Consider the following 19,958-nt stretch of genomic DNA (forward strand, 5'->3'; position numbering starts at 1 on the left):
AGCCAGCTCCTTCTACTCCTGTCACAAGCTTATCCTACCCCATCAGAGGTTGGCCCACCTGTGAAAGCATGTCATACAGTAAGAACACTGTAAACACTGCACAGCCTTTCATATCGGTATGTCTACCAGCCTGCTGTCCGTCAGGATGGATGGCCACCACCAAACTGTTGCCAAGAACCTAGTTAACTCCCTGGTGGCACAACATGCAGCTGAGCATGACATGCTCAATACTATGGTTGCTTCACAACCTGTGTCATCTGGATCCTTTCCTCAAACACCATCTTCTCTGAACCACATACGTGACAGTTATCCTTACAACACATCCTCCATTCCTGTAATCGTCCTGCCCTCAACCTCATGTTACCCACAGCCCCTGCACCCTCCACCCAACAGTTTCCCTTTCCTCTGTCCTGGCACCATACCAATTCACATCCCCATGTCACCTTCATATCAACCCGGTCATTACGTGCCTAGCCTATATACCTGTCACCCCTCATGCCTGCATTCCTAGCTGGCTAACCGATCCCCTCCCTCCGAGCCACTAGTCACCCCCCCCCACCCCCACCCCCCCACCGCTTCTCCCTGCCTCCCTAACACAAGCTGCTGCAAGTATCACACAACCACCGGATCACAGTTTTAACACCTTCCAACAACTAACCACTACATTTAACTGCTGAGTTCACACATCCCTCCTCACACATTGCTCCCGTCAGAAGTTTCCATCTCTCCTTTTTCCTATGTATGATGATAACTTACATGCGATCAAACATCTTCACACCATAAAATCATCTGACAGCCTCAGCCAAATTACTCCCGACCTTTTCACATTATGAACTCACGTTATACTGTCCAGTTCCCCTTATAACTGCCTAATGCTTTCACTTGTCCTTTTCCAGTGTCATTTCCCATCTCCTAATAGCATCCCTACACTAATGTACCCCTGCTCCATCTTCCTGAACCAATACAGAAAAGTATCCCTTTCCTTGGCTAAAACCCAGTCCCACATACTGTTCTTTTAATGGTGTCTGAACTATAGACTCCCCTCCCAAGGGCCAAACCATAAAAATCCCATTCTCTGGATCCCCCTCCTTTCATAATGACCTTGATGTTTTCAAGATTCCTCAAGTACCTGTACCTAACAAACCTGGTATTGCAGAAACACCTCTCCATGGCACATGTATTCCACAACTACCTTTACTCCCTCCACAAGATACTATTACTGCGCCATCCTTACTATGTACACAACATTTCCAAAATAGAAACCATTGCACTCCAACAACTGGAGGAGTGTTCCAGGTACCATCTCTATAAACTGTCCAACCTGTTGACATTCTATTCCCATCTTGGGGCATCACTATCCATCAACACTAATGCTATTCACAGTGAACTCCTTGTCAATCCCTCATAACCTCCTGACCCTGGCTAGATGATATCTTCAATTTACCATTCCTCCAAAACTCCTGCCCACAAAATGCAGAACTCAAGCAAACCCAAAACAACATTGTTAACTTTTCCATCAAAAACCTCAGTCCCCCAAGAAGTTCCAGTCTTATCCAAAGGCCTCACATTCAGTCCTGCACCCAACTTTAACCATGTTGGACTTACCAAAGGCCTATTCTCCTCCTCCGTTCCTACGGTGGAAATATTTGGTCACCAATCTCTCCAACCAATGCCAACCTAATCCCAACATTTAACCTTGCCTCTCCCAGTTCATGTTATCACCCAAGCATGCATGGACCTCCTCCCCTTACACCTAACGATCCCTTGCTCATCTTCCAGAAATCCCTTACCCCCAAAACTGGCCTCACCATCCTTCCCCAGGTCTCTTCTTTTCAGCAGAAGAAAGGGCAGTCATACACAACCTGAAAACAGATCCTCATCTAATCATCCTCCCTGCAGACACAGGCTCCACCATTGCAATGAGGAGTCGCAGTGACTACCTGATAGGAAGCCTCCGCCAACTGTAAGACTCCACCTACAAGCTTTGGCACAGTGATCTCGCCCCAGAAGTCCAACATAACTTCCAATTCCTACCAAAATCCACAGGCCCTTCCCAGAATCTCTCACCTCAGTGTATATCCCTCCTCCTCCTCCTCCCCCCAACAACACCTGGCAGACTATCTTCTACACGCTCCCCAAAATCCATAAACCCAACAATCTTGGATGTCCCATTGTAGCTGGCTATTTTGCTACCACTGAAGGAATTTCTGCTCTTGTTGACCAACACCTCCAACCAGTGGCTCATGTTCTACCATACCCACCATTTACCTGCTGGATCTCACCTCTCTATGTACCAACATTCCACAAGCCCATGGCCTTGCCACTATGGACCACTACCTCTCCCAATGTTCTTCAGACTCCAAACCCACCACCTCACTCCTTATACATCTTACCAACTACATCACACCTCTATCTGCATTAAACACACCAACAATAAACAGTACCTTATTGTAACAGCTGCCATCCTTTCCCCATTAGAAAATCCCTCCCATACAGCCTTGTCGCTTGTGGATGATCTCCCATCCCAAGAATCAGCTACAAAAGAGTGCCCCCCTCCTAATCCAATCCAATCCCACAATGGATTGCAACAACTTCACTAGAGTTTTGATTATCTCTCATCTTGCCCTGAAATGAGGGACATCCTGCCCAAGATCCTTCCCATCCATTCTAAAGTGGTGTTCCATCCCACCCAGCCCACACAATGACCTAATGTATCACTATGCCACTGTCACTCCCAACCTTTAGGCACAGGGTTCATGTCAATGTGCAGACTATGTGCAAGACCTACCCATTCCACTCATCCAGCATCTCCTACTCTTGTCACAGGCTTATCCTACCCGGTCAGAGGTCAGGCCACCTGTGACAGTGGCTATGTCATACAGCAAGTCAGTTCCAAACACTGCACAGCCTTTTATGTCAGTACGACTACCAACGAGCTGTCAATCAAAATGAATGGCCACCGTCAAACTGTTGTCGAGAACAAAGTTGGCTCTCTGGTGCAATGGCTGCTTTAGAATCTGAGCACCTGTATCCTTCTCTTCACCATCATCTTCTCTTAACTACGCAGATGGGAGTTATTCTTACAACACATCCTGCACTCCGTAATTGTCCTTACCTCAATCTCAGAGCACCTGCTGCCCCTGCACCCTCCACACAGTGGTTTCCCCTTCCTCTTTCCAGTCACCATCCCAATTCACATCCCCACATCACCTTCAGTGTGTGCTGATCCCCACTGACTCCAGCAATACATGCCTAGCCTATAATACCTGCCACCCCTTGCACTGACCCCTCCCCGTAAGCCCCTGGTCTCCCACCCCCAGTGCTTCTCCCTGCCTTCCTCTCCCCCACCCATCCCACCTGACACTACCTCAACCATAACCGGTCCACCTCCCAAGAAATAAAGCATTGGCACTATTAGTCCAGCTTGTGCCGTATAGGGGCACAGGCACACGTGTGGGTGTGTTTTATCTGTATGATATGTATTTTCTTCTAGTTCATCAAAGAATAACTCTGAAACCTAGCAAGTTTTCTTTCTTTTGTGTGTGCCTATTGACAGCTCAGTGCTTCTCTTTTCAGTGAATGGTCTCATTTAACTAAACATACATTCTGTAATCTTCGACTAAGTCTTTATGCCTGAAACCCTGCTGCATTTCATTTGTATAGCCATGACTACTAACTGACAAATAAAACAGGGTGAAGTGTTGCGAGTGGTTTCATAAGAAGATTGTAGATCACAAATTTGCTACTATAAAATATTTTATTAGTGACGGAGCTTCGTGACATTTCTGGCCATGTGAATAGCTAGACTAATCACCTCTGGTTCACTGACAATCCTCATTCTGTGCATAAAATCTGTCTTTGCAAAAAGAAAAACTGGACTGAAGTGCATGGTTTCTGTTAGTTGAATTATTGACATGAAGTTCTTTGAAACCACTGTCAATAGAGACATTTTCTTCACATTTTTGAAAATTTCAACTAAGTGGTGGTGGTAGTTAGTGTTTAACGTCCCGTCGACAACAAGGTCATTAGAGACGGAGCACAAGCTCGGGTTAGGGAAGGATTGGGAAGGAAATCGGTCGTGCCCTTTCAAAGAAACCATCCCGGCATTTGCCTGAAACGATTTAGGGAAATCACGGAAAACCTAAATCAGAATGGCCGGAGACAGGATTGAACCGTCGTCCTCCCGAATGTGAGTCCAGTGTGCTAACCACTGCGCCACCTCGCTCTGTTTCAACTAAGTACCACACATTTCAATCAATCCCTGTTTCATATTCGAAAAGTTTTTGTAAAAGAATGCAGAATAAGCAAAGCTTTGTAATTTACTCATTCACTGGACTTGTCTGGTTCAGTGTCTATACGGAAATTTAAATAACCCTAAAATATTAGACCAACTAAAGTAAAACAACACATGAATATTGAAACAACTTAAATTACAGTTCTATATAAAAGAAGTTTAAATGTGATTTTACAAGAACTATAATGCATAGAGGAACAGAGCAACCATTTTCAACATATGTTGTAGTTTTAATTCTTTCTGCTTTTAACTAAAATTGTTGCTCTATGAATGAAAGCGTGTGTGTGTTATTCACATTTTTATCTTGTATATCCTACATAAAGCAATTGAGTGAAAGTAAAATGAAAATGCAAGGCGACAAAAACTGAAGAATAGTGATACACACACACACACACACACACACACACACACACACACCAGTGAGCCGAAACATTATGATTACCTGCTTAATAAATGCTGGTTCACCTTTAGAACACAATACAGTAGAAAACTGAAGAATAGTGATACACACACACACACACACACACACACACACACACACACACACACACCAGTGAGCCGAAACATTATGATTACCTGCTTAATAAATGCTGGTTCACCTTTAGAACACAATACAGTAGTTACTGTACCTGACACAGATTTGGGCAAATTGTTTATAGGCATCCAGAGATACGTGGCACAAAAATTCTCAAATTATGAGTTGGTGCTTTGTGGGTGTAGCACTTACATCTGATAGTGCCCCAGATGTGTTTACTGGGTTCTGGTCAGGCGAATTTGGTGGCTGAGACATCAACCTCAGTTTGCTATCATGCCTCAAACTACTATAGCACAATAGCACTCATGATAATGGAAGTTATCCTGCTGGCAGATGCCATTGGCATCAAGGAGACATCATGCAGGTTGTTGGTAATAATGTTCGTGAATTCACAGCTATCATGACCCCTTCAATCACTGCCACAAGAGCCATTGAAGCCCATGTGAATGTCCCCTGTAGCATAATGCTTGCCCCAAAAGCCCGCTTCTATAGTGTAGTGCATGTTTCGAGTGGCCATTCACCTGGATGATACGGTACCCAGACCTGATCACTGACGTGTGTAATTTTCCTCTGATCTACACATCCTGTGCCTACTGGTGTAGTAACTGATAATGTCACTGGGTCTACATTTAAGCATATAGGGATGGTCTGCGGTGGAGATCCATGTTCAACAATACGAGCTGAACAGTGGGCTCCAAAGAGTTGTGCCATCAGCAGCACTGTATTCTGTCATCAGATCTGCCACCTGTCTTGCTTTACTGAATGGGCAAGACTCTGACCTCCATGTTATGTGATGAGTCATTGATGTCCAACAATATATTCAACTTGTGGTTTCACCGACCTCAACCACTTTCCATCGATGCTTACAACAGTAGCCCACAGAGCTTCTCCTTTTCTGAGATGCCCATTCCCAGATACTGGGCCATAACAATAGCCCTTTCTTTAAAAAAAAAATTGCTTATCTCACTGGATTTCCCCATATGTATATTGTGTCATCATTAGAATGATTCCCCATTTGTCTCTACTTTCCTTACTATGTAAAGTGCCCACAATGCCACCAGGTGGTGATTAATATTATTATGGGCAGTGGTCATAATGTTTTAGCTTATCAGCATACTTCTATATCACACAAATAGTGTTTTAAAATTGTGAGCTGGAGTCTCACAAATTGAGGCGTCTTTTTCTATTCGATAGGAATACTTTTTATCATTTCTGCAACTATCATTCCCTCATAAGCACTTAATATTCTACAGAGACTGAAAGCGATAATTATCAACACAAACTCAGTTAAGTGCCAAAAATCAGCAGCTCTAATGTTCTTGGAAGAGCACTTTCATAATTCACCTTGTGTGATTCAACACAAACTCAGTTAAGTGCCAAAAATCAGCAGCTCTAATGTTCTTGGAAGAGCACTTTCATAATTCACCTTGTGTGATTTAACACAGAAGACACCAGTGATGACAAGGCTGGATTGCTACCAAGCTCCACACAGTCATAAGTTGGCTATTTCCTTACTGAACTACCCCAAAAGTACACAGCCTGCATGCTCACACTCTTATGATATATAACTTTTACTACAACACCAAATTATTGACCACTAATTGCCATTCCTAGCTCTTTATTTTAAATATTATTTGCAGTTCATCAAACTACAGCACATGTTGTAGTAGTTATAGTGTATGGTAAAAAATGCAGAACATGAATTTAAAACACTAAGAAGCTGGCATGAGTAATGTGTCACCTGTGCTACCAAAGGAGTTTCTCAAAGAACTTGGGTTAACTGATCGCAAAATTATTAGATTAGATTAGACTTACTTTCATTCCAATTGATCCGTAGTGAGGTGGTTTTCCAGGCTGTAGTACATGTCATAAATCAATAATACAGGGTGTCTGAAAATACTTTCCTTAATCACAGAAATTGATAGGTCAGGCTAGAAGTAAGATACAAACATGAAACTTGTGTCGAATTCTTTACAACTATCTAAGTTTTTTTTTTTTTTCTGTTTTAGGTTCGCAGTATGTAAGTAATGGATGAGGTGCAGTGCCCAAGAAGCCATGTTAACCAATCAGGAGAAGGCACAGTGTGTCCTGTGGTACCATGAGACACGATCACCAACCACAGTGCAGAGACACTTCCAGACAACATCAGTAAGGAATCCACCTGATGTTAAGAGCATTAAAGCCCGGTATGAAAAGTTCAAGAACACAGGATCGGTTGCTGACCTTACGAGGTCTGGTCGACCAACAACCCCAGCAGACAGGGTGGAAGCTGTAAGGCAGTCTTTTCTGCAGAGTCCGAAGAAATCGGTACACAGGGCCTGACGTGAATTACAGATGCCAAAAAGCTCTCTCCATGACATTTTACACAAACATTTATTGTTTCGTGCATACAAAGTGCAAATCATTCAGGCCTTGTTGCCCAATGACAGTACACATTGATATGACTTTGCGATTGAAATGCTATCACGTATTGAGGACGATTATAGTTATTTCAGACAAATTGCCTTTTCCGACAAAGCAACCTTTTTTGCCAGTGGAGTAGTGAATCGCCATAATGTGAGCATTTGGGGTTCACAACCCCCTGGAGTGCACCAGAGCAGTAAAAAGGTGAATGTTTGGTGCACGCTATTGCACGATCGAATTATCAGGCCATTCTTCTTCGCTGAGGCTACCATCACATCTGTAGGGTATCTGGACATGTTGCAACTGTATGCCTTTCCTCAGCTGCTTCAGTATCATCCCGATGTCTTGTTTCAGGAAGACGGTGCACCGCCTCATTGGGGTTTGGATGTCCGTGCCTTTCTCGATACGACCTTTCCTGGGCGATGGATGGTCGTGATGGGTCAATGGTTTGGCCTCCACGCTCTCCTGACATAACCCCATTAGACTTCTTTTTATGTGGTTATGTCAAGGACGAGGTCTACCGAACACGTGCACCAGATCTTGAAACACTGCGGCAACGGTTAACCACAGTCATTGAATCGATCCCTCCAGTGACGTTGGCTAATGTGTGGATGGAAATTGAATATCGCCTAGATGTGCTACGTGCTACCAATGGTGCTCATGTGGAAGTTTACTGATGTGTTAAAAAAAAACATTGATAGTTTATAAACAATTAGACACGCGTTTCATTTTTGTATCTTACTTCTAGCCTGAGTTATCAATTTATGTAATCAGGGAAAGTCTTTTCGGACACCCTGTACATGACAAATATTTGCAACTAAAACAAATAAGCTAATATACCTTCCACAGGTCGCAAATGGAATGATCATCCTTTTAAAAAAAAAAAGAGAAAAATGAACACTATCTGAAAGGATCATTTTACAATTTTACAACACTCATTTACTAAGATCGCATTAATGCACTGAATTAAAAAAATGTTCTTTTTATTTATAAGGTAATAAATATTTAATAGAACTACTACAATGCTTATTTACAATAAACACATTACTGCACTGAAATGGTGCAGAAGTTATATTGTACATCACACACACACACACACACACACACACACACACACACACACACACACACACACAATCAGTTGGTTCTACTGAGTAAAAAGGCCACACAAACATGCTGAGAATTCTGTCTGCACAATGCACGGCACAGAAATGTTTCACGTGAAATCATGGAATATAACAATATTATGAAAGGGATAGTTGCTGTTCACCAAAAAGCGAAGATGCGAAGTCACAGATAGGCACAAAAAAAGACTGTCAGAAAGTGAGCTTTCAGCCAACAACGCTTTCATTGAAAATAGATGACATTCATGCAAACGTAACTCACGCACACATGACCACAGTCTCTGGTGGCTGAGGCCAGCCTGTGACTCAGCATCTCCTCTTTATGCTGAGTAGCAAGTATCCTTTTCACAATAGTGTGAAATGTTTCATGTGGTAACTTTAAACAGTTAACTCACCTCTAACCAAATTGCATTTATCCCTGAAATACAGGGAGATCCACTGCCTACAGACCTCCGACATGGCTGGGAGTTCCATACCATACTCTGACTGATACTCAAGTTTTGATGCCAGACAGACAGGATGAACTTCACCATTAGCTATCTATAAGAAAGAAGAATATATGTTTATTCACATATTATTGAAAACAACTGGTACAGAAATCTGTATTGAATTTTCATAATGAAATATTCATACACATGTTGACCTCCTTACAACTTACTGCAAAAACCTATGACATATGATGTACCATAATAACATGTAATGATAACTGGATCATTTTAAATGTAACAAAACTAATGAGTTTGTACAAAAAACACACATATCACATATTGGCTATCAGTTAGGATGAATGAAGTAGACGTATGATGTATGCTGGTGACACACAATATCTTGTTGCAGAGCATGCTCTGCAGCATGACAGTCGTGACCTTGGTGGCTGTTTCACCACAACTGCCATATGGATTCCTCCACAGACACCAGTGTCTCGGAACTCCGCAGGCAGAAACGGGCATTACAACATCTCTCTGGTTCTTGTCTTCCACCTGGCCTCATTTTTAGTGAATCATTTTCAAGTTTTTCTTGTCTCATCATTTATTCTCACTAACTGTTCCTTTCTTCAGTGCCGCCGCTCCCCCCCCCCCCCTCCCCGTCCCCCCACTTCTACCACAATTAGCTTTCAGCTCTTTTTAACTCTTGCATGGTGTTTTTCAGTCTCTGCCTTGCTTATTTCTCTATCTTCCACCTTTAAGGTTTCAGGTTTTAAAATCTCATCTGGTGCAGTTCCCAAGAATCACTCTTTTCATTTCATCCTATGTATTATGTCTTCCCTAACCCAGGGTTATAGGTGTCTTTTCCAAACTCCGCCCATTTCTTAAACCTCACGAGCCCTTTTCCTTCGTCCCTCTCTCTTCCCTTTCAACTCTTCTGCCAGGAGGAGCAGCAACTGGCTCCAAAAGCTTGCACATTTCTGTAACCTTGATGTGTGTTTCCTCCTGGCATCGCTTGGTGCACAGATTTTTTTAATCTGTCTAATTAAACAGAGTCTGCCAGAAAAATGCATCCATACTTTAAAGAATGAAAAGTATTATTTATGTGTTTATTTTACATTTCATTATTGAGCATTTATGTTGTACAACCTTCAGTTTAGCACATTGGTACTTTAAATGTTCAAGATGTTCACTATAGGCGGCTATACACATAACAGAACGATGAACAGTCGCCACAACTACGTCAGTCAATGTTACAGTGGAGATCGCTGCACATGCCGCTGCAATCTCCTGGCGAAGTTCCTCCAGCGTGCGTGGCTTATGTCGATAAACATTATCTTTTACAGTTCCCCGCAAGTAAAATTCCATAGGTGTTAGAACTTGTGACCATAGAGGGAACTCAGGCAAAATTGATATGCATGACACTTCCAGGGACCACTTCTCCAGCAACAATGGCATCAAAGAAAAAGGGTCCTCCTAATGTCCTGGATGATCATCCATACCACACATGAACCCCTACTATTTTCACCACATTATCCACATAAACATAAGGATTTTCCAGTGCCCAGTACACAGTGTTATGTCGATTCACTGTTACATTAAGTTTAAAATGTGTCTCATCACTCCACACTACCTTCTTCACAAATCGTTCGTCTTCAGTTACCATTTGCTGACACCATTCGCAAAATTGCATTTGGCGATCGGGGATCATCATCATTAATCGCGTGCAGTAATTGTGGAATGTAAACTTTCCACTTCGAAGCTCTCAGAATTCTTCATACACTTGTGTTGCGAAACTCCACTTTATATGCACATTGCGTAGCAGACTTCCGTGGAGAATTAACAAACTTTTCCAACACGAGAGCCGATGAAGCAGGACTTGTAGGTGTACGTTGTCTTCCAGATCTTCCTTTGTGAATATCACAAATTGTTCCATGCAATTCAAACTTGTCAATGATAATTGTTAGGCTGGTTGGCAGTTCTGTTTCAAACTCTCACCTCCACTGATGTTGCACTTCAACAGCATTATCAAACTTGATGGAACGCCAAGCATGCTCCAGCCATCTTGTTTTCTTAATACCGAGATGAAAGTACTAACATCTGTTGAGCCAAAGACCACACTACAACACACTCATAACTCAGATCGAACAACAATATTGATATCTTGATAGAACTTGACAAAGAGTGTATACTTTTTTTCTGGCAGACTCTGTATTATAGAAACACATATATTGTCATACAACTACCAAGGAGTGATACTGGCACAACATCCAACTGCCCTCTGCCATGAGTCTTTCAATAACCAAAATTTTTTTAACTAAAAAATCAGATTTCATTCTGGAAAATGAAAATTATATATTACCACTTTTATTGGCTGCTTGATTCATAAAAACCTAACTTTTAGTTACAAATGAATGGCGTATCACCTTTATATCATTCATACGTTTCATCTTACCCTGACTCCATATTCCCTAGTGTTTACAGAGGGATGAAGAGATGCCATGAATTTAATTGAGCAATAAGATCAGTTAGTTCTTTCCACAAAACAGACTGCACGTACTTTTGACTGTAGCAAATTCACACATTTTTCAATGCATTATGGCAAAGCTGTCTCACAGAAACTCTCTCACTGCGACAACCATATTTGATGAACCCTTGTCAAATTGTGTGCATCTGACAGCCCCATGCTAGTAGGAATGTCTTGGGTGATCCCCGTCTTAGTTGCCTTCCTTGCTCCCTCAAGGTAATTTGTGTAATTACTGCAACGAGGTAATCTGTATAATTACTGCAATTTGCTAGTGTCCACAGTAATTTAATATCAAATTTGAATTGTCATACTCACCTGATAGCTGAAAATACTAAGATTTGAAAAAACATATTCACAAGCTACTAGGATGAGCGGTTCAAATAACAAAAGACGTTAAGGAATCTTGAAATGAGAACGTCCTTTTTCTTTATCTGTTTCTAAAAAAAAATTAACCAAAAATCCACACATTTTAAAGGCAAAATAAAAAATTCCTGTGCACGCGGTTGATATCGGCATTGCAAATTTTTCATGAAAACACTGAAATAAAATATCACATGTAGCACTGGCTGATAACATGAAACTATTTGGTAGACACGATACATACTCGTGTTGTGCTGTGGCGCTGCCATCTCAGTGTATATTATCAATGTTTTCTGTATTATGTTCCAACAAGACTGCAGATGTTCTGACTGTTGCTGGGGACTGTATGTGTTAGTGGCTTTATGCTATTTTTTTCCATTTCCTTTTTCACTTTCATAGTTTTCACATTTACTTGGCAATTGACTTTTTAGGGTTTTTGGATTGCTTTCAATCAAAGTTTTCCTCTGACTTACATTTTTTATATTTTTAAGCATGTTTACAAGTCATGTGAGATGATGTCTTTCATTATTTTGTAATTTTAATACCGATTCTCACTTACATTGGAGGGAATATTTGTATTATGTCTCTTTGGATCCTAGTAATGCTCCATGTGCTCTTCACGGTGACATCCAAATCAATGTCCTTGCCAAATGCATTCCCACATTATACTAATTTATCACACAAAGCTAATTCATAACAACCATGCACATGAGCCTACAATGATAGGGTGACATCACAGGCAAAACAAATACTGCCCGAAACTAACACATTTTTGTGGGCTCAACTATCATTTATGCGTTATTTGTCTAGATTTTACATTCCAAAAACTTCAAATAATCAACTGCAAATGGAGCTCAATTATGGTTAAGAGTTGTTCTGTAAAGAAATGGTAGTTGACCTAAATCAATGGAAAGACCGGGTGTCAGAAAACTAACACATCAACTAATCAACTGTGAATCAAGAAGAACTACAGTTTGGCCGCGATAAGTTGGCCTTTTCTTCTGTGTTGCTAGTAACAGAGAAAATCAGCACTAATCTGAAGCTATTCATTTGTATCCAAACAATTCCAATATTTCCACATGTGTCACTTCTGCTTTAATGTAAGAAAAAACTACAAATAATGGTGCCAGCACTGCAGGTGCTGCCTTCCTCTCACTTTCCCTCCCACCACAGAAGTCCTAATGCAGGGGCACGGCACACCTCTTGCTATTCCCAACAGGCGCCGAGCTAAGCATGTTCTCATCAGTGAATAACACTCATGAACCAAAAACTACAAAACAAGTTGTTGTATAGGACAGCACAAATATGGTAAAGGTTTATTATTTTATATGCACATGGAGAACTATGCTAAGAGACATGCTGTACTTCCAAGATGGGATGGCGATACAGTAACTTCACAAGATTAAATATCTGCATGTATGCAAATATATAAGCTTCTTGCTTCAACAGCCTTCACTGGAGAAGCAAGAAGTCCTCCAATTAAAAGCATATAAGGTTGACGATAGTTATGAGGAAATTCAAAGAAACGAAGTATTAACTGAACTGTCATTCTCAATGCATAATTTAGTGTATAAACTTCTCTGTAATGTTTATGAGCTCAATATCTCTTAATTTTTTAATCTTTTTATTTTGTGTGTGTATCCAACCATCGCCAGTATTTCCACATGTGTCACTTCTTCCTTCCTCTCACTTTCCCTCCCGCCACAGTCTGTGTGCGTGAAAAGAGAGAGAGAGAGAGAGAGAGAGAGAGAGAGAGTTCAGCATGATTATCCACAACAAGCAGAATTTGCTGTACCACAGTCCCTTCCAACAGGAAAAGGGCATTGAGGAGATGAATTCTACTACCGGTGTATACTGTTGTTGTTGTGGTCTTCAGTCATGAGACTGGTTTGATGCAGCTCTCCATGCTACCATATCCTGTGTAAGCATCTGCATCTCCCAGTACCTACTGCAGCCTACATCCTTCTGAATCTGCTTAGTGTATTCATCTCTTGGACTCCCTCTATGATTTTTACCTCCACACTACCCTTCAATACTAAATTGGTGATCTCTCGATGTCTCAGAACATGTCCTACCAACAAATCCCTTCTTCTAGTCAAGTTGTGCCACAAGCTCCTCTTCTCCCCAATCCTATTCAATACCTCCTCATTAGTTATGTGATCTACCAATCTAATCTTCAGCATTCTTCTGCAGCACCACATTGCGAAAGGTTCTATTCTCTTCTTGTCTAAACTATTTATCGTCCACGTTTCATTTCCATACATGGCTACACTCCATACAAATACTTTCCAAAACGACTTCCTGACATTTAATGCTATACTCGATGTTAACAAATTTTTCTTCTTCAGAAACACGTTCCTTGGCATTGCCAGTCTACATTTAATATCATCTCTACTTCGACCTTCATCAGTTATTTTGTTCCCCAAATAGCAAAGGAGAAAATATAAAAATGCAGCAAATGAAACAGGCAAAAAGGAATACAAATGTCTCAAAAATGAGATCAACACGAAGTGCAAAATGGCTAAGCAGGGATGGCTAGAGGACAAATGTAAGGGTGTAGAGGCTTATCTCACTAGGGGTAAGATAGATATTGCCTACAGGAAAATTAAAGAGACCTTTGGAGAAAAGAGAACCACTTGTATGAATATCAAGAGCTCACATGGAAACTCAGTTCTAACCAAAGAAGGGAAAGCAGAAAGACGGAAGGAGTATATAGAGGGTCTATACAAGGGCGATGTACTTGACGACAATATTATAGAAATGGAAGAGAATGTAGCTGAAGATGAAAAGGGAGATACGATACTGCGTGAAGAGTCTGACAGAGTAGTGAAAGACCTGAGCCAATACAAGGCCCCCGGAGTAGACAACCTTCCTTTGGAACTACTGACAGCCTTGGGAGAGCCAGTCCTGACAAAACTCTACCATCTGGTGAGCAAGATGTATGAAACAGGCGAAATACCCTCAGACTTGAAGAAGAATATAATAATTCCAATCCCAAAGAAAGCAGGTGTTGACAGATGGGAAATTACTGAACTATCAGTTTAATAAGTCACAGCTGCAAAATACTAACACGAATTCTTTACAGATGAATGGAAAAACTGGTAGAAGCCGACCTCGGGGAAGATCAGTTTGCATTCCGCAGAAATGTTGGAACACGTGAGGCAATACTGACACTACGTTTCTAGCATTTGTAGACTTAGAGAAAGCCTTTGACAATGTTGACTGGAATACTCTCTTCCAAATTAAAAAGGTGGCAGGGGTAAAATACAGGGAGCAAAAGGCTATTTACAATTTGTACAGAAACCAGATGGCAGTTATAAGAGTCGAAGGGTATGAAAGGGAAGCAGCGGTTGGGAAGGGAGTAAGACAGGGTTGTAGCCTGTCCCCAATGTTATTCAATCTGCATATTGAGCAAGCAATAAAGGAAACAAAAGAAAAATTTGGAGTAGGTATTAAAATCCATGGAGAAGAAATAAAAACGTTGAGGTTCGCCGATGACATTGTAATTCTGTCACACAGGAAAGGACATGGAAGAGCAGTTGAACGGAATGGATAGTGTATTGAAAGGAGGATATAAGATGAACATCGAAAGCAAAACAAGGATAATGGAATGTAGTCGAATTAAGTTGGATGATACTGAGGGAATTAGATTAGGAAATGAGACACTTACAGTAGTAAAGGAGTTTTGCTATTTCTGGAGCAAAATAACTGATGATGGTCGAAGTAGAGAAGATATAAAATGTAGACTGGCAATGGCAAGGAAAGCGTTTCTGAAGAAGAGAAATTTGTTAACATCGAGTATAGATTTAAGTTTCAGGAAGTCGTTTCTGAAAGTATTTGTATGGAGTGTAGCCATGTATGGAAGTGAAACATGGACGATAAATAGTTTGGACAGAAAGAGAATAGAAGCTTTCGAAATGTGGTGCTACAGAAGAATGCTGAAGATTACATTGGTAGATCACATAACTAATGAGGAGGTATTGAACAGAATTGGGGAGAAGAGGAGTTTGTGGCACAACTTGATGAGAAGAAGGGACCGGTTAGTAGGACATGTTCTGAGGCATCAAGGGATCACAAATTTAGTATTGGAGGCAGTGAGGAGGGAAATAATTGTAGAGGGAGACCAAGAGTTGAATACACTAAGCAGATTCAGAAGGATGTAGGTTGGAGTAGGTACTGGAATATGAAGAAACTTGCACAGGATAGGGTAGCATGGAGAGCTGCATCAAATTAGTCTCAGGACTGAAGACCACAACAACAACAACAACAACAACAAATAGCAAAACTCTTTTACTACTTTAAGTGTCACATTTCCTAATCTAATTCTCTCAGCATCACCTGACTTAATTAGAGTACATTCCATGATCTTCTTTTTGCTTTTGTTGATGCTCATCTTATAGCCTCCTTTCAAGACAAGGTCCATTTCATTCAACAGCTGTTCCAAGTCCTTTGCTATCTCTGACAGAATTACAATATCATCAGCGAACCTCAAAGTTTTTATTTCTTCTCCATGGATTTTAATACCTACTCCACACTTTTCTTTTGTTTCCTTTACTGCTTGCTCAATATACAGATTGAATGACATTGGGGATAGGCTACAACCCTATCTCACTCCCTTCCTAACCACTGCTCCCCTTTCATGTCCCTCGACTCTTATAACTGCTATCTGGTTTCTGTACAAATTGTAAATAGCCTTTTGCTCCCTGTATTTTACCCCTGCCACCTTCAGAATTTGAAAGAGAGTATTCCAATCAACATTGTCAAAAGCTTTCTCTAAGTCTACTTACCCTGCCAAAATGTACACACAACTAACCTGTACACACTGATGTCTTCAATGGTACTATATCATGTGCATCACTTCACTAATATTCAAATATGAAGAACGAAACCTGCTACCGTATAACTGCTTTCCTGAGTACGGTCCTAAAGGAACACGAGTTTAACAAACTGATGCATTAAGTATAGTGCAGGTAAACAAAAGTTTTCATATCTGCTAATGGGACAGAAAACAACATCTTGCACTGCCAGCATTTATTTTTTAAGATGGATTATGTTTCCAAATTTGAAATTCATTCTGTGAAAGGAATGGAAAGTCAAGTGCCAGATCCATTACCTTGTTTCGAGCAGAGGATGAATGAATAAGCAAGTATGGTCAAGAAAGTCAGTTTCAAATTAAGTTTCTCAAGTAAGAGGATCACAACTGTGGTGTGCAGGATTTAGTCGATGACAGCTAGTTGTTTACAAGACAGCTCACATAGCAACAACCAAGTGGAGATTAATCTTGGTCATGCCTTCTGTTATGTTCTCAGTTGTCATATCACTCTGCCAGTGGGATAGCCAACATTTCCACCTACCACACACTTTGGTATCATGGATAGCAGGAAAATTTTTCTAACCACATACCAATTCTATAGTAATCATGATTCATAAAGTCGGGAAGAGCTTTACTTTATAAAACGTATAAAGGAGAGTTAGAACAAGCTAAAGCTTAAAATCATAATTAGTTATCAAATATTTAATATCAAAATTTTATGAAAAACCAATGAAGATGTTCTTGAAATCCTTACTGCCTACCACCCACTGTGCAAGTTGGAGCACCCACTAACATGTGAGACCAAGTTGGCTACCACTGCTCTACCACATCAGGCGCCAGTTGCCGTAGTCAGCTGCAAGCAATGCTTGTGGCTGGTAATGTAATAATTTAGGTTTGTTCCCACTCTTTGCTTGTTCCACTGTGTGCTATGATTATTCTATATAACAGAATAGCCTAAATGAGTTGTGAGTATAGTGTTAAAGGCGTTGTCATCCTGCTAACGGAAATCGATGCTTGACAATAACTGGGAACATATATGAGTATACCCAGGAAGGAAATAGGCAGCTGTTGCTGCAGCAGTTATATTGTGTATGCAGACAAAAATAACCAATAGCGTGACCCACCTCCCTTGCTCGACTGTTAATGATCTTGTTACTTTGATTGAGGTGTATATGAACTAGAGGATATGTCAACCCTTTTAGGGAAATGGAAAGACTGGTTTGGAATGTATACTAATAATATGAGTAATGTAACACAAAAAATGTAATTACTTTAAAAATAGGAGTGTGCACGTTAAAACTGTGTTTAAGACTTGTGACACATTAAAAAGTGAAGATGAACACTTACATATTAATTATATAGAGTAGTGGCGAGAGCCCTGTGTGGCTCAATGGTCTCTGATTTCTATGGTCCACTATCCAACATTAGGAGGTGGGGAAAAATGCATTCCAAAACGTAATTGAATATTGTTCAAAACATCTTTGATTATAAAAAACCAAATTAACCATGGTGCATACTATCATCAGGTGTTTGAGAGTTTTCTATTTTTTCTTTTTTTCAATTTTTCAAAAACACCCCGAACATTTGTCAGTCAATGGTCTTGCACATAAAATAGCTTTTTTAACAAGTTCTTGGCAAGTGAAAACATGAAAGACATTGCTTTCTCGAAACACCAACCATAAGAAAATCCTGCAGGGTAAATAATGGTAAAAGTAACTAGTTACGTAAGACTTATTGGGAGCATCTGTTTAAGTAGTAGGCAAAACTGCTGCCTAAATGTGAAAGATTTTGAATGAATCACCATGTATGAGCATGGAAATGGCTGCTGTGACCTTTTTAAACAGCAGAATAATAGAATAGTCAGTGTTGGCCGGACGAAAATGAACATGCCTGGCTAACTGATTATTCAAGAAAAGTGAGTTCATAAGACGTTGGAGAAAAGAAAGGGAAAATCGAAATAATGGATACATAACTGAGGTCACAAATGTCCTAATGCTTAAGATTTTTGATAAAAAGGAGATCATTTCACCATCTGACTGCCGTCCCCCCCTTTCTCCTTCCCCCCCCCCTCTCTCTCTCTCTCGTGTGTGTGGGGGCCAATACACACACTGACTTCTGTTTTATGCACTTGTCAGTCACCTGCTCATCCACTATTGGCTGTGTTGTGTGTTGTGACAGCTTCAACTATAATAAATTATAACTTTGTGTCAGTCATGTGGGCTTTAACTGATTTGCTGTGTTTTTTCACATCCAAACCATCATCACCTGGTGGAAGATACCCCTTTCGTAAAAGCTTCTAGTGTAAAGCATTGACAATTGCTTGTAGCAGCATGAGAGATGTGGTCACTGCATGTACAGTGACAAGCATATTGCAATTAAGATGGCACTACTTTGTTATGGTCTGGTACTCAAAAATTGTTAATTTTGAGTTACATATTTGTATATGTTTAGAACTGTGTCCCACATAAGATAAAAACCCTGTACCTCAATACAAGCATGCTTAGCTCTTCCTCAGCGGAGTATAAAAAACTTGTATCTTGTAAGATTCAAACATAAGGTATGAAACCTCACACATCACATCAGAAGAATATTTGTGCCAATGCAATACTTACATTGAGTTTGTTGGCAATATATGTACGTATAACATTCATAGTGATTAATACACAATTAATTATTGTTATGTTTGTAGAAAATTAAACAGACTATCCAAAAACAGTAAGTATACAAACAATGAAGTATTTTATTTTCTAGAAAAAAGCAAATTCTCCAACAGAAATAATGTTACTACATGAAAGCTTAACTTTCATTTTGCAGGTACTTCTCTGTGTATGTAAATAGTAATATCATGCTACAGGTCTATAATAATTAGACGTAATGGTCCTGAAGTAGGAAGTATATTAATTTTACAGCCAATCAGCAAATCACACACACACATACCAAACTAATGCGTTGGTATGTTGATAGACACACAAACACACACACAAAATTCAAGCTTTCGCAACCCACGATAGCTTTATCAGGAAAAAGGAAAGTAGAGGGAAAGATGAAAGGATGTGGGTTTTAAGGGAGAGGGTAAGGAGTCATTCCAATCCCGGGAGCAGAAAGACTTACATTAGGGGGAAAAAAGGACATGTACACACACACACACACACACACACACACACACACATCCTTCCACACATATACAGACACAAGCATACATATAATATATGGTTACCACTGTACTATCCTTGATCTCTTACACTTCTTGACATCTTCCCTTTCATGTTTGTTTCCTTTCCAAGTGGGGGTCTGAATAACCTGTCATTCTTCCTACTTGTCCCCAACCTGTCTTCTATTATCCCCAATTAAGAGGCTCAAGAGCAACGATAGTTTTTTTATGTTTTTATATTATGTCTATCTGTAGTGCGTGTGCGTGTGTGTGTGTGTGTGTGTGTGTGTGTGTGTGTGTGTGTGTGTGTGTGTGTTTAAAAACTA

At 40.4% G+C, this 19,958-nt stretch overlaps 1 protein-coding gene across 2 annotated transcripts in view; it reads right to left on the bottom strand.

The window, feature by feature from the left end:
- LOC126278182 (little elongation complex subunit 2-like) overlaps window positions 1-19,958 on the bottom strand; it is a 213,881-nt gene that overhangs the window by 19,574 nt on the left and 174,349 nt on the right. For both annotated transcript variants that reach the window (XM_049978091.1, XM_049978092.1), the window contains one exon: window positions 8,752-8,896. In XM_049978091.1, coding sequence (XP_049834048.1) covers window positions 8,752-8,896 — 145 coding nt within the window. The remainder of the gene's footprint in view (window positions 1-8,751; window positions 8,897-19,958) is intronic.

This window comes from Schistocerca gregaria, chromosome 6 (assembly GCF_023897955.1).
Source record: "Schistocerca gregaria isolate iqSchGreg1 chromosome 6, iqSchGreg1.2, whole genome shotgun sequence".
Taxonomy (NCBI): domain Eukaryota; kingdom Metazoa; phylum Arthropoda; class Insecta; order Orthoptera; family Acrididae; genus Schistocerca; species Schistocerca gregaria.